The 19,439-nt window shown below is 41.2% G+C and overlaps 1 protein-coding gene across 4 annotated transcripts in view; it reads left to right on the top strand.

The window, feature by feature from the left end:
* The window catches only part of TMEM135 (transmembrane protein 135), a 179,042-nt gene that overhangs the window by 30,026 nt on the left and 129,577 nt on the right, over positions 1–19,439 (top strand). For all 4 annotated transcript variants that reach the window (XM_044441519.1, XM_044441518.1, XM_044441520.1 and 1 more), the window contains exon 4: positions 13,482–13,515. In XM_044441519.1, the coding sequence (XP_044297454.1) occupies positions 13,482–13,515 (34 nt within the window). The remainder of the gene's footprint in view (positions 1–13,481; positions 13,516–19,439) is intronic.

Raw genomic sequence — 19,439 nt, 5'->3', positions numbered from 1 at the left:
TGTATTCTCCACACTTCTCTGGAAGTGGGCTTTTCCAGACATAAGCTGACACTTCCTCATATTTTAATCTTTATCTCATCCTGACTGAAAGGAGATAGTTTTATATAAATTTGCTTATAAATTCATAGAAGTGCCCCTGGACTTTTTACTGTATCTAGCTGCTGGTAGCAAATAATAATTTAATCTCTTCCCTGTGGACACCCCGCTTTGTTTGTTTATTGAAAATTTTTATATGCCATCCAATACCAGAGTCTCTAGATGGCTTACCAACACACACACACACACACACACACACACACACACCAGGTTTTAAAGTTTGCTGTGGGTCTTTGCTTGCACAGCATCCATGCCAGAGACTGAATACAGGAATCGCTTGCAAACCAGAGCTGCCTTGCAAATGCTCATGTTTTCAGATCCTAGGCTGAACTGTTGTATCCAATACTTGACTGAACCTTTAGGACTATGTAAGAAGCAGATGCTAACAAAATCCTTTGTACACACTTAGCTGAAAGCCTGTTTTTCTACCTAGAATGTTCTGCCACTCGAAATAGCTAAGTGATTAGTGTAACAAAAGCTGTGCATTAATCATAACAATCAAGCAAAAGTGTTGCACACACTAATAGGACAAACTTGAAATTAGCCTTAATAGGCTGTGGTCAGAAATACATTTCACACTGTTTCGTGGGATGTGTCCTTACATTTGGATAGAATTTCAGTCCTAGCTATGTTTACGGAAGAAAAGGCCATGTTGGATCAGATCCAGCACTGCATTCAGCAGCCGTCCACAGCAGGATGGATACAAGAGGTGTATGCAGGCATGCCTCTCCTGATAACAGTGTGGTATATAGTGGTCAAGAGCGTGGGACTGGGGCTCAGGTGATCTGGGTTCAAGTCCCCGCTCAGCCATGGGGCCAACTGGGTGACTTTGAGCCAGTCACAGATTCTCAGCCCAACCTACCTCACAGGGTTGTTGTTGTGGGGATAAGATGGAGGAGGAGAATGATGTAAGCTGCCTTGAGCCCTTTGTAGGAAAAAGGCAGGATATAAATCGAAAAATAAAAATAAAATAAAAAATAAATTACAGAGGTAGCACCTAGTCAGCAGGGCTAGTAGCCATGGGTAGGCTGCTCCTCCTGAATTTGTGCAGCCCCCACTTCTTGTGGCAGTGAATTCCATCGTCTGTATGTTGTATGAGTAAGTTTTTGTCTGTCTTGAATCTTCCACTAATTAGCTTCATGGGACCACTCCAGGTTCTAGAATTATGGGAGATGGAGAAAAATGTTCCCTTTCTCTATACCATGCATAGTTTTTGTCATGCCCGCACTTATTCACCTTTTTTATAAGCTAAACAAACAGGTTTTGTATCCATTTCTCATAAATGAGTCACTGTAACCCAACATTTCAGTTGCCCTTCTTTGCTCTTTTTCCAGCTAAGACAAGACAACCAAAACGGTACGCAATATTCTACTCACCCTAAAGATTTGTATAAGGGGGGTGGGTATGATCTTGGCAGAGCTTTTCCCTCCATTTTCTTTCCTGATTATACTGCACGCTGGGCCAATATTTTCATCATCATCATCATCATCATCATCATCATCATCATTATTATTATAACATTTCTATGTCACCCCTTGCCGAAGCCTCGGGGTGGCTTACAACACAATAAAATACATTGAAATACAATAGAACATAATAAATTACCATAAAATACAAAAATACCAAAAAATACATTGAGTCACAAACATCATAATATAAAATTAAAATTATCAGTATAAAATAAGTAAATAAATAATATAGGAGGGGAAAAGAGAAGGAAGAAGAAGTTGCCCTGGCCAGATCATATATTTTAACAATTAAAATGATGTTTAGCCACTGCAACCCCAAGATCTCTGTTTAGATCACTCACTGCTTGACACCATAATTGACACTATTTCTGTACTACAAAATGTCTCAAGTCGTTTAGCTGGGGTATATGAATGGAAGGTGTGTATATTACAGGAACTCCTGTATTACAGGGGATGCAGTACATCTCTGTGCAGGCACATATACATGGTGGAATCTGTCAGTGAGAACCAAGCTACCCACTGTCTAGGTTGCAGGACAGGTTTTACACTTGCTGAAACAGTATTCTAAAGTGACCATTGGGCTGTGTGACATACCTCTGTTGACCTAAAAAACTGCCTCCAATCTTGAGTTGAGTCACACTAGAATGTGATAAAACTGTGGCATCTAGTTTTGTTTCTGTAGATTAAGATGGAGAGATAAACGTTTCCCTCTGGTAGTTCCCCTCTTCCATTGTTGCAAGAACCAGTTCTGGAAAAGATTGAGTCAAACTGCAAAATGGTGTTCACCTTGTTAAAGGTAAAGGTTTCCTCGTGACTTTAAAGTCCAGTCATGCCTGACTCCAGGGGGCGGTGCTCATCTCCGTTTGCTAGCCGAGGGAGCCAGCGTTTGTCCGCAGACAGTCTCCGTGGTCATGTGGCCGGCATGACTAAACACCGAAGTGCACAGAACACTGTTACCTGCCCACCGAAGTGGCACCTTTTTATCTACTTGCATTTGCATGCTTTCGAGCTGCAAGGTTGGCAGGAGCTGGAACAGAGTACTGGTGCTCACCCCATCTGTGGATTCAAACTTTCGACCTTTCGATCAGCCAGCCCAGCGGCCCCTGCAGTTTAGCCTGCTGCGCCACCGCATCCCTGTTCGCCTTGTATTTCTATGTGAAAGGTTTGAGTGGATGGGCAATGAGCCGGGAAGCAGTCTCTGCCGGTCTTGGTATTATAACATTACATGTGGCATGGTGAACACTTCGATGCACCTCTGCACTCTCCTTTCTTCCACCATTTGACAAAAAGCTTCCTTCTAAGAATACCAAAACAGGTTTTGTAAGCAAAAAGTCAGAAAAGCTTTATTTTTCAGGTGACACCTTACAAGAGACTGAATGCTTTTTTTCTTAAATTTTCAGTAAATTATATATTGCTGTTTACTACTAAGACCTCATTATTATTAGCGCTTACCAACAAGATGAGTTGCATGCTGCTTAATTTTAGCCTAGTTTAAAAACAGGGAATTAAATCTCTAGAAGCTGATTGTTGCATTATTTGCCTAATGAGCCTCGTTCTCTATGCCTTTCCTTGTTGAATTACACCATTGTGAATTCCAGTAAAGAAACCTAATTACAACTAATCAAAATAAAGTTCTCTACTGGCTTTGAAGGGGTGTGTGCGTATGTATGTGTGTTTTGCTTCTCCCTCTTTAAGTGTCCTCTAGGCAGAATTAGTGTTTACTTAGTGGCTGTTAACATTATAGTGGCGCCTGTCTCCTTGCTGTAGAGCGGACTGTGTCATTGGTGCCATTCTGAAGCCTTAAGTTGAGGTTTTATAATTTGGCTGTAAAAAAGTACCTTAGGCTACATCTAACACCTTCTGGTTCAAAAGCCTTCTTCTGGGGTAGGGGGTGGGGAAGATACTGCAGATTTAAGATTTGCAAGCCATTTACAAAGATTGCTCCAGACTTCTGGATTTTTGAGCAATTGACTTTTCCCTCTACCAACCATGCTTCCTCTAAAAAACTGTGTCTTAGCCTGTGTAATGCATGAATTTAGATGTGATCTTTATAGTGCTAGGGTTGTGAAGGCTTGAAGTTTGAGCTTATAGTTAGCTGTCCTATTTTTGAGATTTAGCAATGCAGTTTCTAAGATGGTTGTCCAGGTGCATGAAGAAACATTTTCTTAACAATGATTGATTGTGTTGCACACTGTTATTACTGATTTTGGTATACTGCTTATTAAATAAACCACAGTATATGTGCTATAAGCTGAACACCACAAAATTGCTGTGGCTTCTGTGGATTTGACAACTTAAAAACAAATTGTACTTAGGCTAAATGTTATTGCAAATTGATATTTGTGGCAGCCTGGTATATTTAAACTTCATTGTCTAATCCATAAACTGTTTCCTGTTCTTGGGAGCTGTTTTAAAGCAACCCTACTGTTTCAGAACAGATTTATTTAAACTCATAAATTGGTAGTCTGAGTGATATAAATTAACCCCCTCCCCTGCTGTTTATTGTGACTGCTGTGCACTTGTAAAAAGGTGCAAGAGTAAAAAAGCCTTTCCAGTTTTTTTTCCAGCTGGTCTTGGCATTCTTTGACTAATGCGATATACCATCTGCATCCATCTCAGTACAGACGTTGCAGTGATTGTGGTTATTGGTGAAAGGGGAAGGGAAATCATGCAGGGATGAGAAGGGAAGGAAAGCGGGTACACAACCCATTCCACCAAGCTGCAGTGGTATGGGTGGAGAGGGGTGGCATGGGGAAGCCAGGCCATCTCGTCATCTCTCTTGGGACACCAGCTGCCTTCGGCTCTTCTTCACTTGTCGCCTTGCCCCAGTAATTCCAGCAGGCTACAGTAGAGGGAGAGAAGCTAAGCTTTCTCCTGCATCTGAATAGTTTGCATCTCAGCTATTTGCTGTAAGCGCTCTGTAAATTTAAAAGCAGCTGCCCAAGTTTGCTTTTATCCTCTCCCATTAGCACTGTGTGTGCCTCCTTGCTTGCTTAGTCAGGTTTTTAGATTGTAAGCCTGAAGGCAGAAAATGCTTTAATTTGGTCAGCAAGCTGCAGAGACTGAATCAGTCCAAATCTTAACAAAAATATGCCAACAAATATTGAAAGCAAAACCATGGCCCACAGAAGGAAATGTTTGATAGGCGTTTCAGTCCCCAGGATGCAAAAAGAGTGCAGCAACCATAGGACCAGTGCATAATTCCCCATGCAAGCAAACTGGTGCTCAAGCCAGTGCAACAAATAATATTACCTGGACTGAGGTAATAATATTTCTCTGGACTGAGAAATGCCTGACATTCAAGCTGGATTCTGAAAAGGAAGAGGCACTTGGGATCATATTACAAATATAGCTTGGCTACTGAGCACAGCAAGGAATTTCAGAAGGTTAGTCTATGCTACAGCAAAGCCTTTGATTATGTGGATCACGAGAAACTATGGATGGTCCTGAAAGAAATGGGTATGCCTCAGCATAACTGTATTGTGGACAAGAAGCTACTGCTACTGTGAGGAAAGAATATGGAGAAACAGAATGGTTTCCCATAGGCAAAGGTGTCAGACAAAGGTGTATTTTATCTCCCATTTTTCTTCAGTCCGTGCAGAAGGAAAGCCATATTAGAATCAGAAGAAGGAATGAAAATTAGCAGAAAACATATCAATAATACAATATATGCAGATGATATCATACTATTGGCAGAAAGTGGGAATGACTTGAAACACTTGCTGGTGAAAATGAGTGAAGAAAGTACAAAAGGAAGACTGCAGCTGAAAATAAAACAAAAATCGTGTCAACAGAATTACAGAACTTTACTGGTAACTATAAAGAAATTGAAATCATGAAAGATTGTACATACCGTGGCTCACTCATTAATTCAAATGGAGGCTGCAGCTAAGAAATTTTAAAAAACAGAGATTTGGAAGGGCAACAGTGAAGGAACTGGAAAAGATAATCAAGTATAAGGATGGTTCCCTGGAGATGTATGGATATGAAAATGGGACAGTGAAAAAAGCTGGCAGGAAGAAAATTGATGCAAGACTGCAGCTGAAAATAAAACAAAAATCGTGTCAACAGAATTACAGAACTTTACTGGTAACTATAAAGAAATTGAAATCATGAAAGATTGTACATACCGTGGCTCACTCATTAATTCAAATGGAGGCTGCAGCTAAGAAATTTTAAAAAACAGAGATTTGGAAGGGCAACAGTGAAGGAACTGGAAAAGATAATCAAGTATAAGGATGGTTCCCTGGAGATGTATGGATATGAAAATGGGACAGTGAAAAAAGCTGGCAGGAAGAAAATTGATGCATTTGAAACATAGTGCTGGGAATTCCCTGGATTGACAGAAAAATGAACAAGTGGGTCTTAGATTAAATAAAGCCATAACTTTCCCTAGAAGCAAAAATGACAAGACTGAGACTGTTGTACTTTGGGGATGCCATGAGAAGGTAAAACTCGCTACAGAAGACAAGCATTCTAGGTAAAGTTGAAGGCAGAAAAATGAAAGGAAGACCAAAGAAGAGATGGATGGACTCCGTAAAGGAAGCCACAGCCTTGAGAGCTTTCATTCATAGTTTCTCCATAAGTTGACTTGATGGCACACAACAATAACTAATTGGCTGCCACACCTCATTTCTTAGCTCTGAATAATTGTTGTTGTTGTTGTTGTTAGTCGTGAAGTCATGTCTGACCCCACGGACAACATTCCTCCAGGCCTTCCTCTCCTCCGCCATCCCCCGGAGTCCACCCAAGCTCACACCGACTGCTTCAGTGGCCCCATCCAGCCACCTCATCCTCTGCCGTCCCCTTCTTCTTTTGCCATCTATTGTTCCCAGCATTAGGCTCTTCTCCAGGGAGTCCTTCCTTCTCATTAGGTGGCCAAAGTATTTGAGTTTCATCTTCAGGATCTGGCCTTCTAAAGAGCAGTCAGGGCTGATCTCTAGGACTGACTGGTTTGATTGCCTTGCGGTCCAAGGGACTCGCAGGAGTCTCCTCCAGCACCACAATTCAAAGGCCTCAGTCCTTCGGCACTCAGCCTTCCGTATGGTCCAGCTTTCACAGCCATACGTTGCAACTGGGAAAACCATAGCCTTGACTATACGCACTTTTGTTGGCAGGGTGATGTCTCTGTCTGAATAATACCTGTGTAGAAAATCCTTTTCCTCTTGTAGAACTGTTAATTTGTGGAATAAGCCCTTTTGGAGCCCTATCTGATTGTAGGTGGAGTCAGATCCAGTGCTGCATGGAGCTAACACCAAATTAGGTGGGATTTGCAGGATTGTATAACAACCCCACCCCTCTGTCCATTTTGGCCTTTTCCCATTCCCCCTTCTGTTATCACTGGTCTGAGCTGATTGCTTGCAGCAGGCTGCAAGGAATAAGGTTGGATGCTTATGTAGCTCTTGTGTTTTTCATTGATGCTTGAAATCTCAGAAACAAGAGGAGCATCTTTGAATGGCTGATGTCAATTTGTTATTGATCCTTGTGAATACCAAGAGAAAACATGTTCCATTTTTGGTGGGAGTGAATTTTTATAGGGAATTTAGGTATGTATAATTCATCATTTCTTGGTGGTCAATTATGGGCCTTAAAATGTGAAGAATACACAGCTCTTTACTGTGGAATAGTTTGGAAAGTATTTTAAGTCATGTTCAGTGCTGTGTGGATTGTAGCAGTCCTGACATGGTGCAGCCATGAAGGTGAGAAAAATCCTAGTCAAAAGCAAACCAAATATCAAAGTGAAAATGGAGATGCAAAAACTGTTTTGTTTGAAGGACAGAATTAATTTTAAGCTTTTGAAATCTTTCCAGAGGCAGAAATGATGGATGCCTGCATTTCACTGAAAATGAGCTTTGGGAGCTTACCATCAATTTTGCTTGCCTTTGAAACTCTCCCACTCAGTGTGTAGATGAGTGCAGAAAGCCTTTGACCATTGAAGCTGTTTTCATAAAGGTCCTGGGAATTTTAGATGAATGCTCATGTACCAGTGATGTAGGAGTTTTCTGTCTCATCTTCAAAGTATTTCAACCCTTCAGTGGTGTTGTAAAGGTGGAGAATGGAAGATCAGTTGTTTTCTGACTGGTTCATGCCTGTTTGTTTTTTTATCCTTTCTCAAATATGCTTTTATCTTGTAGTTCTGATTCTTGTTTATTAATTCAAATAAAAATGCATCTCTTAGAAGGGATTTCCCTACAGCTCTCAAATTGTAGAGTGTTTTATTTAAAGAATGGGAAAATTAACATCCAGTTAAATCTCTTTCTTTAAAAACTTGTTAAACTATGCACAGCTGGTAAACTATTTCAAATTCTTCTTTCTGTTAGTAGTTAAATCTGGTAAATGAACAGATTTGGTCTTAATATCTTAGGATATATCACCAAAGGTTTAATCACCAACATGTCACATTACTGAAAAATACGTTGGTTTTCTGAGTGCCAGTATCAAATTATAAGAACATGGGTTTGAACGTATAACCAGATGGGTTAGAACTTAGAACCAAATCTCACCTATTGGAGGCATGTGGAAACTGCTTGGGAGCCATGTTCAGTCTTCCCAAAGGAAAGACTGTATCAGAGGCAGGAGGGGGAGGCTTCTCCTGTCAGAACTTCTTTACAAAAGATTCCCCCTGAAGAGTTAGAACAGGCTGCCACCAATTAGTTTAAATGCTTCTGTCCATCCCGTTCAGTTTATAAGCCTTTCTGTCAAGGGTATCTCACTTAAACGTAGCTCTGGGGGGCGGGGGGTAGAGGAAACAAGATTCTTTGGATTTATTTGCCCAAAGTCCAAAAGGCACAGTTCCTTGTGAAATACCCTAAAAATACAGAGGTTTTCATTTTTCGAGGGTGAGTGAAGTGCTCAAAACCATGCTCATTGCTTTTGTTTTCAGATAACAACACTGTGGGTTGTTCCATAACTTGCAAATCTGAAAAACTGAGTTAACTCTGGGTTAAATGAGTTTCTGGGTTTGCATTTCATAGAAGGACCCAGGAATGGGAAAGTGTTCACTGAAAATGGAAGTGATCAGCATGTGGCTTGTTGGTTTGCTTGGCCATGGCAATTCCTGGGTTAAACAGGCCGGGAATTGCTGCCATTATATGTGAACTGGGTCCAAGTTTTGCGTATGGGCAAAGTTTTAATGAAATTCTGTTTTAAAATAATGTAGCCATATGAGCTCCTATAAAAATAAGCTTTTTAGTAAGGGATAGGAAGAACAGAAGAAGGACAAAAAGGCACCAAATCTCACATGCATAGTTGCGGTTACTTAATTCAAACCTAGATAATACACTTTACTGCCCTAGTAGATAAGCAGAGTTATTTTTAGAGTAGATAGTTCAAGATAATATGTGAGCTCTTGATTTAGACTATTATTTAGAAACATATTTTGAAACATAATATTATATCATTTAATATTTGGAAACATATTTTGTTTCCAGGAAGACAAAATATGGAGATAAGACTTCACCCTTTTATATGAAATTGAGACCAATAGAAGCCAGCTTCTTGGTGGAGATGGGCTTTGGATGTTGTTTCTACCTCTTTAATGACTCTGCACTTACCTTTGAAAAGATCCAGCCAGTTTTGAGTGGCTACAGCATAGTATAGCAAAGTTTAACCTGTAGAATCTGAAGCTTAGATCAGTTTTCCCCAAGCTGGTATTTTCCAAATGTTTTGGACTTTAACCTCCATGAGGCCCAGGCAGGATGGGAAATGGCCAGGTATGCTGGAAACTGTAGTCCAAAATACCTGGAGAACATCAGTTGCAGTAAGGATAAAAATTATGTAAGGACTTGGACTTGGACTTGGATATAAGGACTTGGATTCCTTGCAGGAAAAACGGGGAACAGAAATATAATAAATAGATAATGCTGTTACTTTACTTAATGGCTCTTTTACTGTTTTTAATGGAGAATATCTGCCATTTCAGATAAAGAGTTCCATCCCATGCATTGCAACCTCCTTTTCTCTCTACAGATTTACATGCATTCTTAAATCACCATTTGCAATTATTTTCCTTTTCATGAAGGAAAATAAGTCCTTCATGAAACATTGAGTCCAAGTGTTCATTCAGCATTGGGCCATACATAGATTAGTTCACCTGATGCAGCAACCCATGGTTGGTAACAGGTCATGGTAGATTATTGTGCCGTGCTTTCTCCACAGTGGCTTGTTTGAGGGCAACAAACCATCCTGACAACCCATGGGGTTGTTATTGAGATTGTTTAAGCCATGATAGTTCATGGTGTTATCCAAACCTAAGCAACTGATCACACTGTGGACTGCGACAAGTTGCTTTACAAGTCTAGCAAAATGTCCTTGCCTCTCTTGTCAAGCTTATCCAGACCACCAGCAGTGACAGCCGCCCATCAATGCCCTGGTGGCACAGTGGGCTGACCATCACTGGCTCAGTGTCCCCTGCTGTGACCATGAGCCCTTTTTCGCTTGCTGTGGTTTTCCCCCCCCCCCCCCATTTTTTGGGGATCACCTTTCATGATTGCCAAGTTGACAGCCAGTGACAGTTCCTCCAAAGTGTCCAGATGGCATGACAGATGGCTGTCATTTGTTTGCTACCTTTCTTTTTCATTTTTTCTTAAGGGCAAGAAATTTGCATATTTTTCCTTTCCCCTTTTTAAAAATGTTAGACATGTACACATCGAGAGGTGTGTTCTTGTGGGGCTCCGAATGGAAGCCTTTCCTAGGCAATATCCAGAGAGGAGCAGGAAGCACAACCCATGAACACTGACCCAGAGGAGACCTCAATGGGTCAGTGTTTTACTTTGTGCTCTCCTGACAGCTGCCAAAAGGCAGGCTGTCAAGGGAAAACAAGGACATGAGTGATCTTTACTCAGGAAACGGGGTGGTTAGTAGAACACCCTTTTGCAGCTGGATCCTCCAGGAGTTTGACTGGAGTACTCCTTGCACTGTCCCACCCATTCCCAATCCTCAGGAAGCTGGAAAAGTTCAGGAAGCTGTCAAAGCTCAGTTTTCCTTTTGAAATAGGGTTACTGACAGTGCTTCCAATGGTTTGCTACTGATTTTTATTGGCAGAGTGTAGATATTTTTTTTAAAAATCCTGACTTTTCATGACAGTGGAGGCTATACTGGCGGTGGTGGGGTCCCCTATGGCCCCGAGGCTGTGCATGGCCTCTGGTGTGCGGGAGACCCTTCTGCATTAGAGCAATTCTATTTCCCTCTTTCCTTTCTTGATCGTTTAGACTGGTTTTTGAATATTTTGATGAGTAAGCATTCTGATCAGGCTGAGGGCATGGGTTTTAGAACAAAATGTGACTCTCAGTGTTAAACAGCCCTTTTGCTGTACCCACTGTAGTATTTCATCTACTTACTAAGGGACACATTGGATGTCTGAAATAGTGACTGAAATTACTGACTGGGCTTCTGTAAACCATCTGTCATGAAAGACACTCACTTTCATAACAACTTGTGTTTGGGTTCTTTTTATACTGAAATTTCCCTGCTCAAGTCTGTGTTTTGTGTTCTCTATTATTTTGAAAGCTTAGCTGTTCTTGTTGGTTTTAAGTGAACTTTTGCACTGGTGTCTCACTGTCAGACTTCAGTTGAAAGTAGGAAATAGGTGGGTGTGAATGATTAAGCCTAACCTAAACATCAGCTGTAATGCTTTGTTATTTCAGGCTTCCCTCCCACCCCCACCATGGTTCTAGGTCTGGGATTGCACAGTATTCAGAGTTAGGCAGCTGTGTGCAAGATAAATGGGCGATTCCTTGATTCGATTATGGCTTTGAACTATCTACAGTTTGTGCATTTGATTTAGCTATGCAGGTTAAGTGGTATGTTTTACTTCTTTTTAAAGTCTGTGTTTGCAGATCAGATTCAGCCTTCTGAAGCAGAGTTGCTGCCAGCAATCCATGCAGGCATGTTTATGTTAAGAAAATAATGGCTGTATTAGCTCCATCACATACTTGAACCAATGCATTTGAGGAATTATTTCCTGCAGCAAGAAAACCAGTCATTTATCCATCTTGTTTTCTTTAACTGAGGTATATTAATGCTTGTTATACTTGAGACCCTTTGATAGGTACAGTATGGTGGTCATGAAACTCAGCCTGACGTCTTGGAGTGGTGGCACAAGGAAGGTAGACACGGTCGCTGATGCTGATGCTGGCAGATCATCTCATGCTTCAGGAAGCATTGCACGTCGCAGGCTGACCTCTTCCTGGCTAACCCCAGCATTCACTTCCAGCCCAGGCAGAGCAGCAGGGCCTCTTGTCTACTGCCTATGGACCAATGCCAGGCGATTCATTAGGAGAGAAATTTCTGCTTCCTTCAGGCAAATAGCTGAGCAATGTCTTGCATACATGAAGTAACTCTTCTGGAGGATAAGACTAACACTAAATGTAAATGGCTACGTATGTTGCATGTTATCGTTAAATATGCTAACTGCTGCCATGCGGAGGTGTTCCATAAGGAAACTGCAGCATCTCTAGGCAGTCCCAGGAAAGTGAAACAGTTGCTCTAACTTGACATAAGCAAGAGAACACACTTGGCTGGTTGAAGATCAAAGAGTGACATGAGATCGGTGGGTGGGGGGCTTTGGTATGTAGGGTCTAAGATTTAGAGTCTGTATGGTGTAGTGATCGGAATTTCTGACAAGGATTGGGCAGTGTTGGCTCCAGTAGTCATACTGGTTCTTTCTGGTCACGATCTTGCACCCTGTGTGCTGGTCCTGAACTCCTTAGAGCCAGTGATGTTCATGGTTTTTCAAGTAGAAGCCGGAGATTTTCAAGTGGATGCTTTGGGTGAAAAGCTTCAGTGTAAGGGCAACACAGCTCAATGCAAAACCTACTTCAGTTGTTTGTGTGAAGTATGCCCGGCACTCCTTAGCTTTGTTTATGCAGTATACAGCATGTCCTCTTGCCACTGGATTTCTATTCACGTATTTTTGGGTTTGCTCAGTGAAGCAGTTGTGGGACATCTGGACGGCATTCCTACTTACTGGTGGCAGCTGCTTCTGCTCTGCATGCTATTGGGGCTGAGGGAGGAAGGCGAGGAACTAGTATGCAGGCACTTCTACATTTGCTGCAAAGATGGCAGCAAAGGAACTCGAAAGAGTTGTTTTTTTTAATGGGAACACTGACATTTGACTGCTGGGCTAGCGCGAGATGTGAATTTTGTGCAGCATCCACTAATCTTTCGCTAGTCCTTCTCTCCCCTTTTCCATAGAATGTTCCTGCTGCATGATCTTTCCTCTCTTCCCGTTTCCTTCTCATTTACAGCTTGCCTCTCTATTCTCTCTGCTTGACATCTTCTCAAGCTTGCAGCTTCCTTTGCTTGCTTGTATTTTCCTTGTCTCCCTTGGATAAACACAAACCTCTACATGTGAAGTGGGTGTCACAGCCAGCCCAAAATGCATATGGAAAGCACATGCAACTGCTTGTAATCAGCCAGAGGGAGGAAAACTCTTGATGGTGAGGGCAGAGAGCGACTGAGAGAGAAGAGGGAAAGGGGGAAGTGCACTGGGCTAGGGACTACCATGAAGCCACACCTACCCACTGACCTGCCTAGCAAAGTAGCCCCTGGGTGTGATTGGGGGCTGGCACTGGCTTGTGGGCCTTGCAGTGAGGAATATCGCCACAGAAGGATAAAGACACAAATGTGATAAATTCGTGGTTTGTAAAATTCCAGCCGAACATTCTAACAAGCAGCTGCTACAGTGCTGAAGGACTGGTATATTGTACTCTTGACAACCCAACCTTACCGAAGCAAATTAGCAGTATGAATGAGTTCTAAATTAGAGCTGTTGTTTCCCCCTCTCTAGCCCTTGAGCAGAATTCTGTCCTAGAGATGGAGTGAACCTGTTCATTCTAGTGGGTTTGATGTGATAAGTCATATGTCAAAGCTCAGTATGGCCTAATAATTGTTTTGTGTGTTGTTTTCTGCCTTTAGGAGAGGGCTGCTTACAATTTACATGGCTAACTTGGTAAGTAACACTGTTACAATGTCTGTATATTAAAATGGAATCACTTCAGAAGGTGGTTACTTTTAGTCTTTTAAGTCCTGTTTCTCCTAAATGTGATTCAAAGCTTACACTGACATAATTGCTACCCTAGAATTCCCCAACAAATTAAGTGATGCTGAGGGGTGTTAACCATATGAACTCATGGTGGGAAACATTTTTATATTGGCTTTTAATATTGCAAATAAATGGGTGAACTTGATTTTTCTTCTGGCTAATTCACTCATGCCAAGATCAGGTCCTTGGCATTTCTTTTATTTTTGCATTTGTTTTTCACCACCAACTTACTGCATTCAAATATTTGTAAATAAATATGAGTACAGTTTCAAAAGAGACACACTTTCCATATTTATGGTGGTCTTTTTAAAAATATATAAAAGTATAAATATTTTATAAAATAAAAATTATTAAAATTTATCTTTCTAATAGCCAGTGTGGTGTGGTGGTTAAGAATACAGGACTGGGACGCAGGCATCCTGGGTTCTAGTCCCCACTCGGCCATGTAGCCAACTGGGTGACTTTGGGCCAGCCACAGACTCTCAGCCCACAGGGATGTTGTTGCAGGGTTAAGACTGAGAGCAGCAAGAGGAGAATGCAGTAATGAGTTTTTAAGGAAAAAAGTGGGATATAAATCTAATAAATAAGTAAAAGCTTTCGTATTGCCTGAAGTGCCTGATCCTGCCTAATCTTGGAAGCTAAGTAGAGTTGGGCCTGGTTGAAATCAGGATGGGTGACTTAAATGTTGTGAACTGCCCTGAGAGCTTCAGCTCTGGATGGTATAGAAATGTAATGTAGAAATAATAGTAATAAAATAATATAAAAGAAGGATGTATTTGGTTGATTATTAACATTTATACCCCATTGTCTTGTATTAATGTAGAGGCCCTCATGGTGGCCTACTTTAGAAACAACCACAAACAAACAGAAACAGGAGACCTTAAATATTAAGTAAAGCAGAATAATAATTAATTGGGCAAAACTAGTCATAGTAACCAAAGAATCTAGCAGACTGTCTATTTTTCAGTCTGAACTGAATTTATCATTACTTATGTAGAACCATTGGTGAATAGGGTGCTTCACAGAATGCAAGAAAACAGATCCCTGCCCCAAGGAGGTTACAGTCTAAAATTCAACATGAGGGAAGGGAAGGCAGAGGACACACAGGGAAAGACACAGGTTTGAGTCAGATGCATGTGCTTAGACTTAGTTACATGCTGAGTTATATTTGGGATTGGGAACTAAGAGTTGTGCCAAAAGCAGCACAAGTCTTACTTGTGGGTTTTGAGGAGGGGTTTGAAGGAAGTAAGGGAGATGCCATCATGCTGGTGTTCTGGAAGAAAGTGTGAAACATATAAAGAGGTCAGCGTCTTTTCAGAGAGGGACATGACCATAGAGCGGTTTGAGGAGGGGCACAGAGAGCTTTGTTATGCATCCAGGACCAGACATATATAGGGATTTGTAGGGTGTCATGTGATCAGAGGAGTTATCGGAAGTAAATGTTGCAGGGGATTTGTGAATTACCAAGGCATCCCCCTTCCCAAGTCTGGGTGATTTTAAAGATTTGCACAGTTGTGTGGGGGCTGTTCTTGAATACATGAAGATATTTGGGGTGAACCTTTTCTGAAAATCCTTAAGATACAGGAAATAAAATACAATTTCTATTTTAGAAAGATGTTCATCAGTTGGGTGATTTAAGATAGTACCAGTAGCCTGTCTTAATATGCCTTGGTTTCTGGTCCATTTATCTGGGTAGATACAACCACTGTAAACAATATCGTGCACATCTGAATAAAAATTGATGTTCAAACTAAAAAAAGACTTCTTAAACATATAATTTTGGATTCGCTTTAACAATTCACTGCAGTTAAGCATGCCTTTTATACACTCATTGTTTCAAAGGGAAAATTAATTTTAATACCAACACTTATCCAGTAAAGTATATTTTTAGAATCTCTTTAATGAAACCCATGACACTCTATCAAACATACTGAATTAATATCTTATTTTTACAAAGTTCCCTGGTGGAATATATCTGATATCTGGGGTTCCACATTATAAAGATGTTATCAGGAATAATTTAGTTACTGTTTCAGTTCCTGAGATTGTCAGGCAGTCATAGGCTTTAGCATGCAGGAGATTGAACTAGGATTGAGTATCTTACTATTGAACTGGAATGACTGATCTTGTACTTTTGGGATACTGTCAATTCTGGAAACATCTGACTTTGAAAATTGAATATTTCAAGTACTGAAACAGGAGTGGATGAATGCAAATTAGGGCTTTATTTATAGAATGCAACCATTGACCTGACTGGAAGTTGGTATAAAAGGATGCAGGTAAAGATCTAACGTAGTTAAAAATGGGGGCTACGGAATCTGAACCAGTTGCAGTCAATGAAGCAACATTTCTGTGATACTGAGGGACTGAGAATGATAATAGCTGCTCCTGGAGGCTGTACAAACATGCACAAGTCTGTCTAGATCTATTTTGGATTGCACATGTTGAAGGCAAGACATTTCTAAGATGGTAAAAGGGATGTATTGGTAACATATATGTATATATAAGATGATCCCTCCAAAGATATATTGGGATCAAAGAGAACCCCAGGATTCCAGCTGGAGGGTGAAAATGAAATGTGATCACCACAGTTATTTCGGGCTAATAAGGTAGAAGAGGAGGGCCTATGAGACTTCTTGAAAGTAGAAGGCACAGCAGATGGCAAGTTTGGAAAAGGTTGAAAAAAGTACTCTGAAGCAAGGGATAAAAATGAAAGACTAAGTACTGGGCACTGGAACAGAAGGAACTTTGGAGTGTTCAGTTCAGTTACAGATTTGCTGTGCTACCCAAAGGAGTAGCTAGTGGTAGGCTCTAACCCTAATCTTTCTGTTTCTTAAATTGTATATACTTTTTGTAGCTGAAGCTGTTGGAGCAGTTGACAGCAATATATAAATTGCAAAGCGCAATTAAACAGTAATAAAGTAAAGAACTAAACCAAAAATACAAAACAAAACACTCTCATTCTAGTCAGTAGTGATGAAGTTAGCCTAGGACAAATTTCCTTTGCTTTCTAAAAATAATGAAGAGTACTGGACAAGTTGATTAAGCAGGATTGTTCCCACTCAGAAAATCATGCATCTTAAGCACACACCATACCACGAGTGGCAGAGGCAGAAAGTCCTTGGAGGAGCATAGCGCAAGAGAAAGGAAGTTATAAAACCTTTTCGCCCCTAAACTTGCGCAAGATTACGCCAACAGTTACCCTTGGACCCCCTATTTCTCCACTGCTATTTCTTCACACTTCCAGCCGTCCACTCACCCTTCCAGCTAAGTTTCTTGTAATAGTTTCTCCACCTTTGAAGAAATGAAAGAAAATTCAAAATCGAATTGAAGATAGACTTTGTGGAACAGGCTGTTAAGTAGCAATCAGATTAAGGGGACCAGTGGCACTGGAGCAATATCAGTTCCAGTAGGCATATTGACTTTCTTTGCACTACCTTTTCCCCCTTTCAAGACATTGGCACAATCAAAACATAACACCAAACCAAAGCTTATTATTCCTGGTATTACATTGCAGTTATACCCCACCTTTCTTCCTCTTGCGAGGAAGCCTGTGTAGCTTACAAGGTTTTCCTCCTCTACATTTTATCCTCATGGAAACCTTGTGAGATAGGATACATTGAGAGTGAGTGACTGGCTCAAAGTAATTCCATGAGCTTCATGGCTGAGTAGGGACTAGAACCGGTATCTCCCGAGTCCCAGTCCAGAACTCTGTGCACTATGCCACACTGGCTCTCAGGCGACATGAGTGAGCTTGATCATGCCTTGGCCTTTCCCCTTTCTGTATGGTCTTCTGATGTACACCAGAAGAAAAGACTGGAAGAATTCAAACTAACTGCAATTTGACATCATGTCTGAGCTAGGAGCTGTGCTTGGTTTAAAGCTTTGGTTTAAACCACATTTTGGGGCCATTGGGCATGATTGGAAGCCTTGTCATGGGTATCATCACACAAACGTTGTCCTGGTGGGTGGGAGTAGTCGCAAAATTTCATAGAAAGGCAAACTAGTGAGGTTATAAGAGAAACGACTTGCTCAAGAACTGGACTATTGGACAAGGGTGTGATTTGAGACCCACAGTTGTTTAGTCACAAAGTTGTGCCCGACCTATCACGACCCCATGGACAACATTCCTCCAGGCTCTCCTGTCCTCCACCATCCCCTAGAGCCCACCCAAGCCCACACCCACTGCCCCAGTGACTCCATCCAGCCACCTCATCCTCTGCCGTCCCCTTCACCTTTTGCCTTCAATTGTTCCCAGCATCAGGGTCTTCTCCAGTGAGTTGTTCCTTCTCATTAGGTAGCCAAAGGATTTGCACTTCAGCTTTAGTACCTGACCTTCTAAAGAGCAGTCAGGGTTGATTTCTTTAAGATTGACTGGGGATAAAATTACTAATTTGAACCTGTGTTTTTCTCATGTAGTGCAATCTCTCAGAAAGGCAAGTCAATTAATTTTGCTACATGTAATGGGCAAATGCCCTCAAAATCATGTGATCAAAGAACCCCAAATCTCACACTGGAACCAAACAAACCTGCACTCTTTTGTAGAATTTCTCCTCCCTCATTTCTCCCTCATGCTCTGTTGAGCATCCCCCTCCCCCTCCCCCTCCCCGCCAATCAGTGTAGAAGCACACTACATTCTTCAGCTTTTGCCCATGTCACTGCCAGGTTACTTTCCACTACCCCAAACTCCCTGACTGCCTTCCTTTTATCCTTCTTATCGTCCCTGCTGCTCACTCCTCAGCTTACCAAACACTGGTGATGAGAAGCTGTTTTCGTCCTTTTTGAAGGCCTGGTGAGTTGCACGGTGAAATGTTGGCTTCACGTCACTGACCATGTTCATTATCTTAGTTTGTTCGCCTAGCAGGGTTTTGGGGAAGCTAGGATGGCAACCAGAAGTTCAGGTTTGTTTTGAAGCAGGTCTAGTTGCCTGGACGAACTGCTACGAATCAAAAGCATAGAGGGGCTGTGTCTGAGGGGCACTGAGGGAGATGGCACAGCTGTTGATCATGTTCAAGCTGTGGCTTACTGAAACAAATCAGGATCATAAACAGTGCTTTGAGAGCTTGTTTCAGTAAACTGTTGTTTAAAGTAGCCATGGTAGCCAGGTTTGCACATAATGTTTAACAGTGGTTTATCGATACATGTACAAGCCACTGGATTGTGTGTATATTCTTTCCTCCCCATCAACCTCTGGTGAGACTGGGAAGAGGAGATGTTAACTCTTTGCTTCCACTTTTAAGAAATTGCAGTTATTTGTTACGTCTGAACGATTACAAATTGTGATTAGTGTTAATTATCATTTAGGGAAAGAAGCCAGCTTCAGACCATGATTCATGCATGTTAGGTTGTTTTCTTAATAGCTATGGTTCACACTAGCCACTGCTCTTCATTGGAAAGAAATGCAATTTTGTGGTTGAAAAATGAGACAGAAACTTATTTTATTATTTATTTTATTTATTAAAACATTTTTATGTTTTAGTCTTTTCTTCATGGCCATCCCAAGAGAGGAAGGGAAACACACGTGCTAAACTACAGTTTAGTGTTATGTCTGAACTGGGACATCTGTTTTTGGTGTGTGTTTGTGTTTTTGGCAGATTGAACAATAATGTTTTTCTATGGCAAGTAGTCCCAACATTTGACCACTTTGTGTCATTGCTAGATTTTGTTAGCGCATAGTGTTGTGGTATAAATATTTTAACAATTGTTAAATTTGCTCACAGAAAAAATGTTTTCCAAACTGGTAAAGTTATTTCTGATAACACAAAGCCAAAGAAAATGGAATGAGCTGCTCTTGATCTATACACAGAATTGTTCGTTCTTGGGAAGATCAC

This window comes from Varanus komodoensis, unplaced genomic scaffold (genome assembly GCF_004798865.1).
Source record: "Varanus komodoensis strain SLA01 unplaced genomic scaffold, ASM479886v1 scaffold4, whole genome shotgun sequence".
Classification (NCBI taxonomy): Eukaryota; Metazoa; Chordata; class Lepidosauria; order Squamata; family Varanidae; genus Varanus; species Varanus komodoensis.
This window is presented reverse-complemented; position numbering and strand designations above follow the sequence as displayed.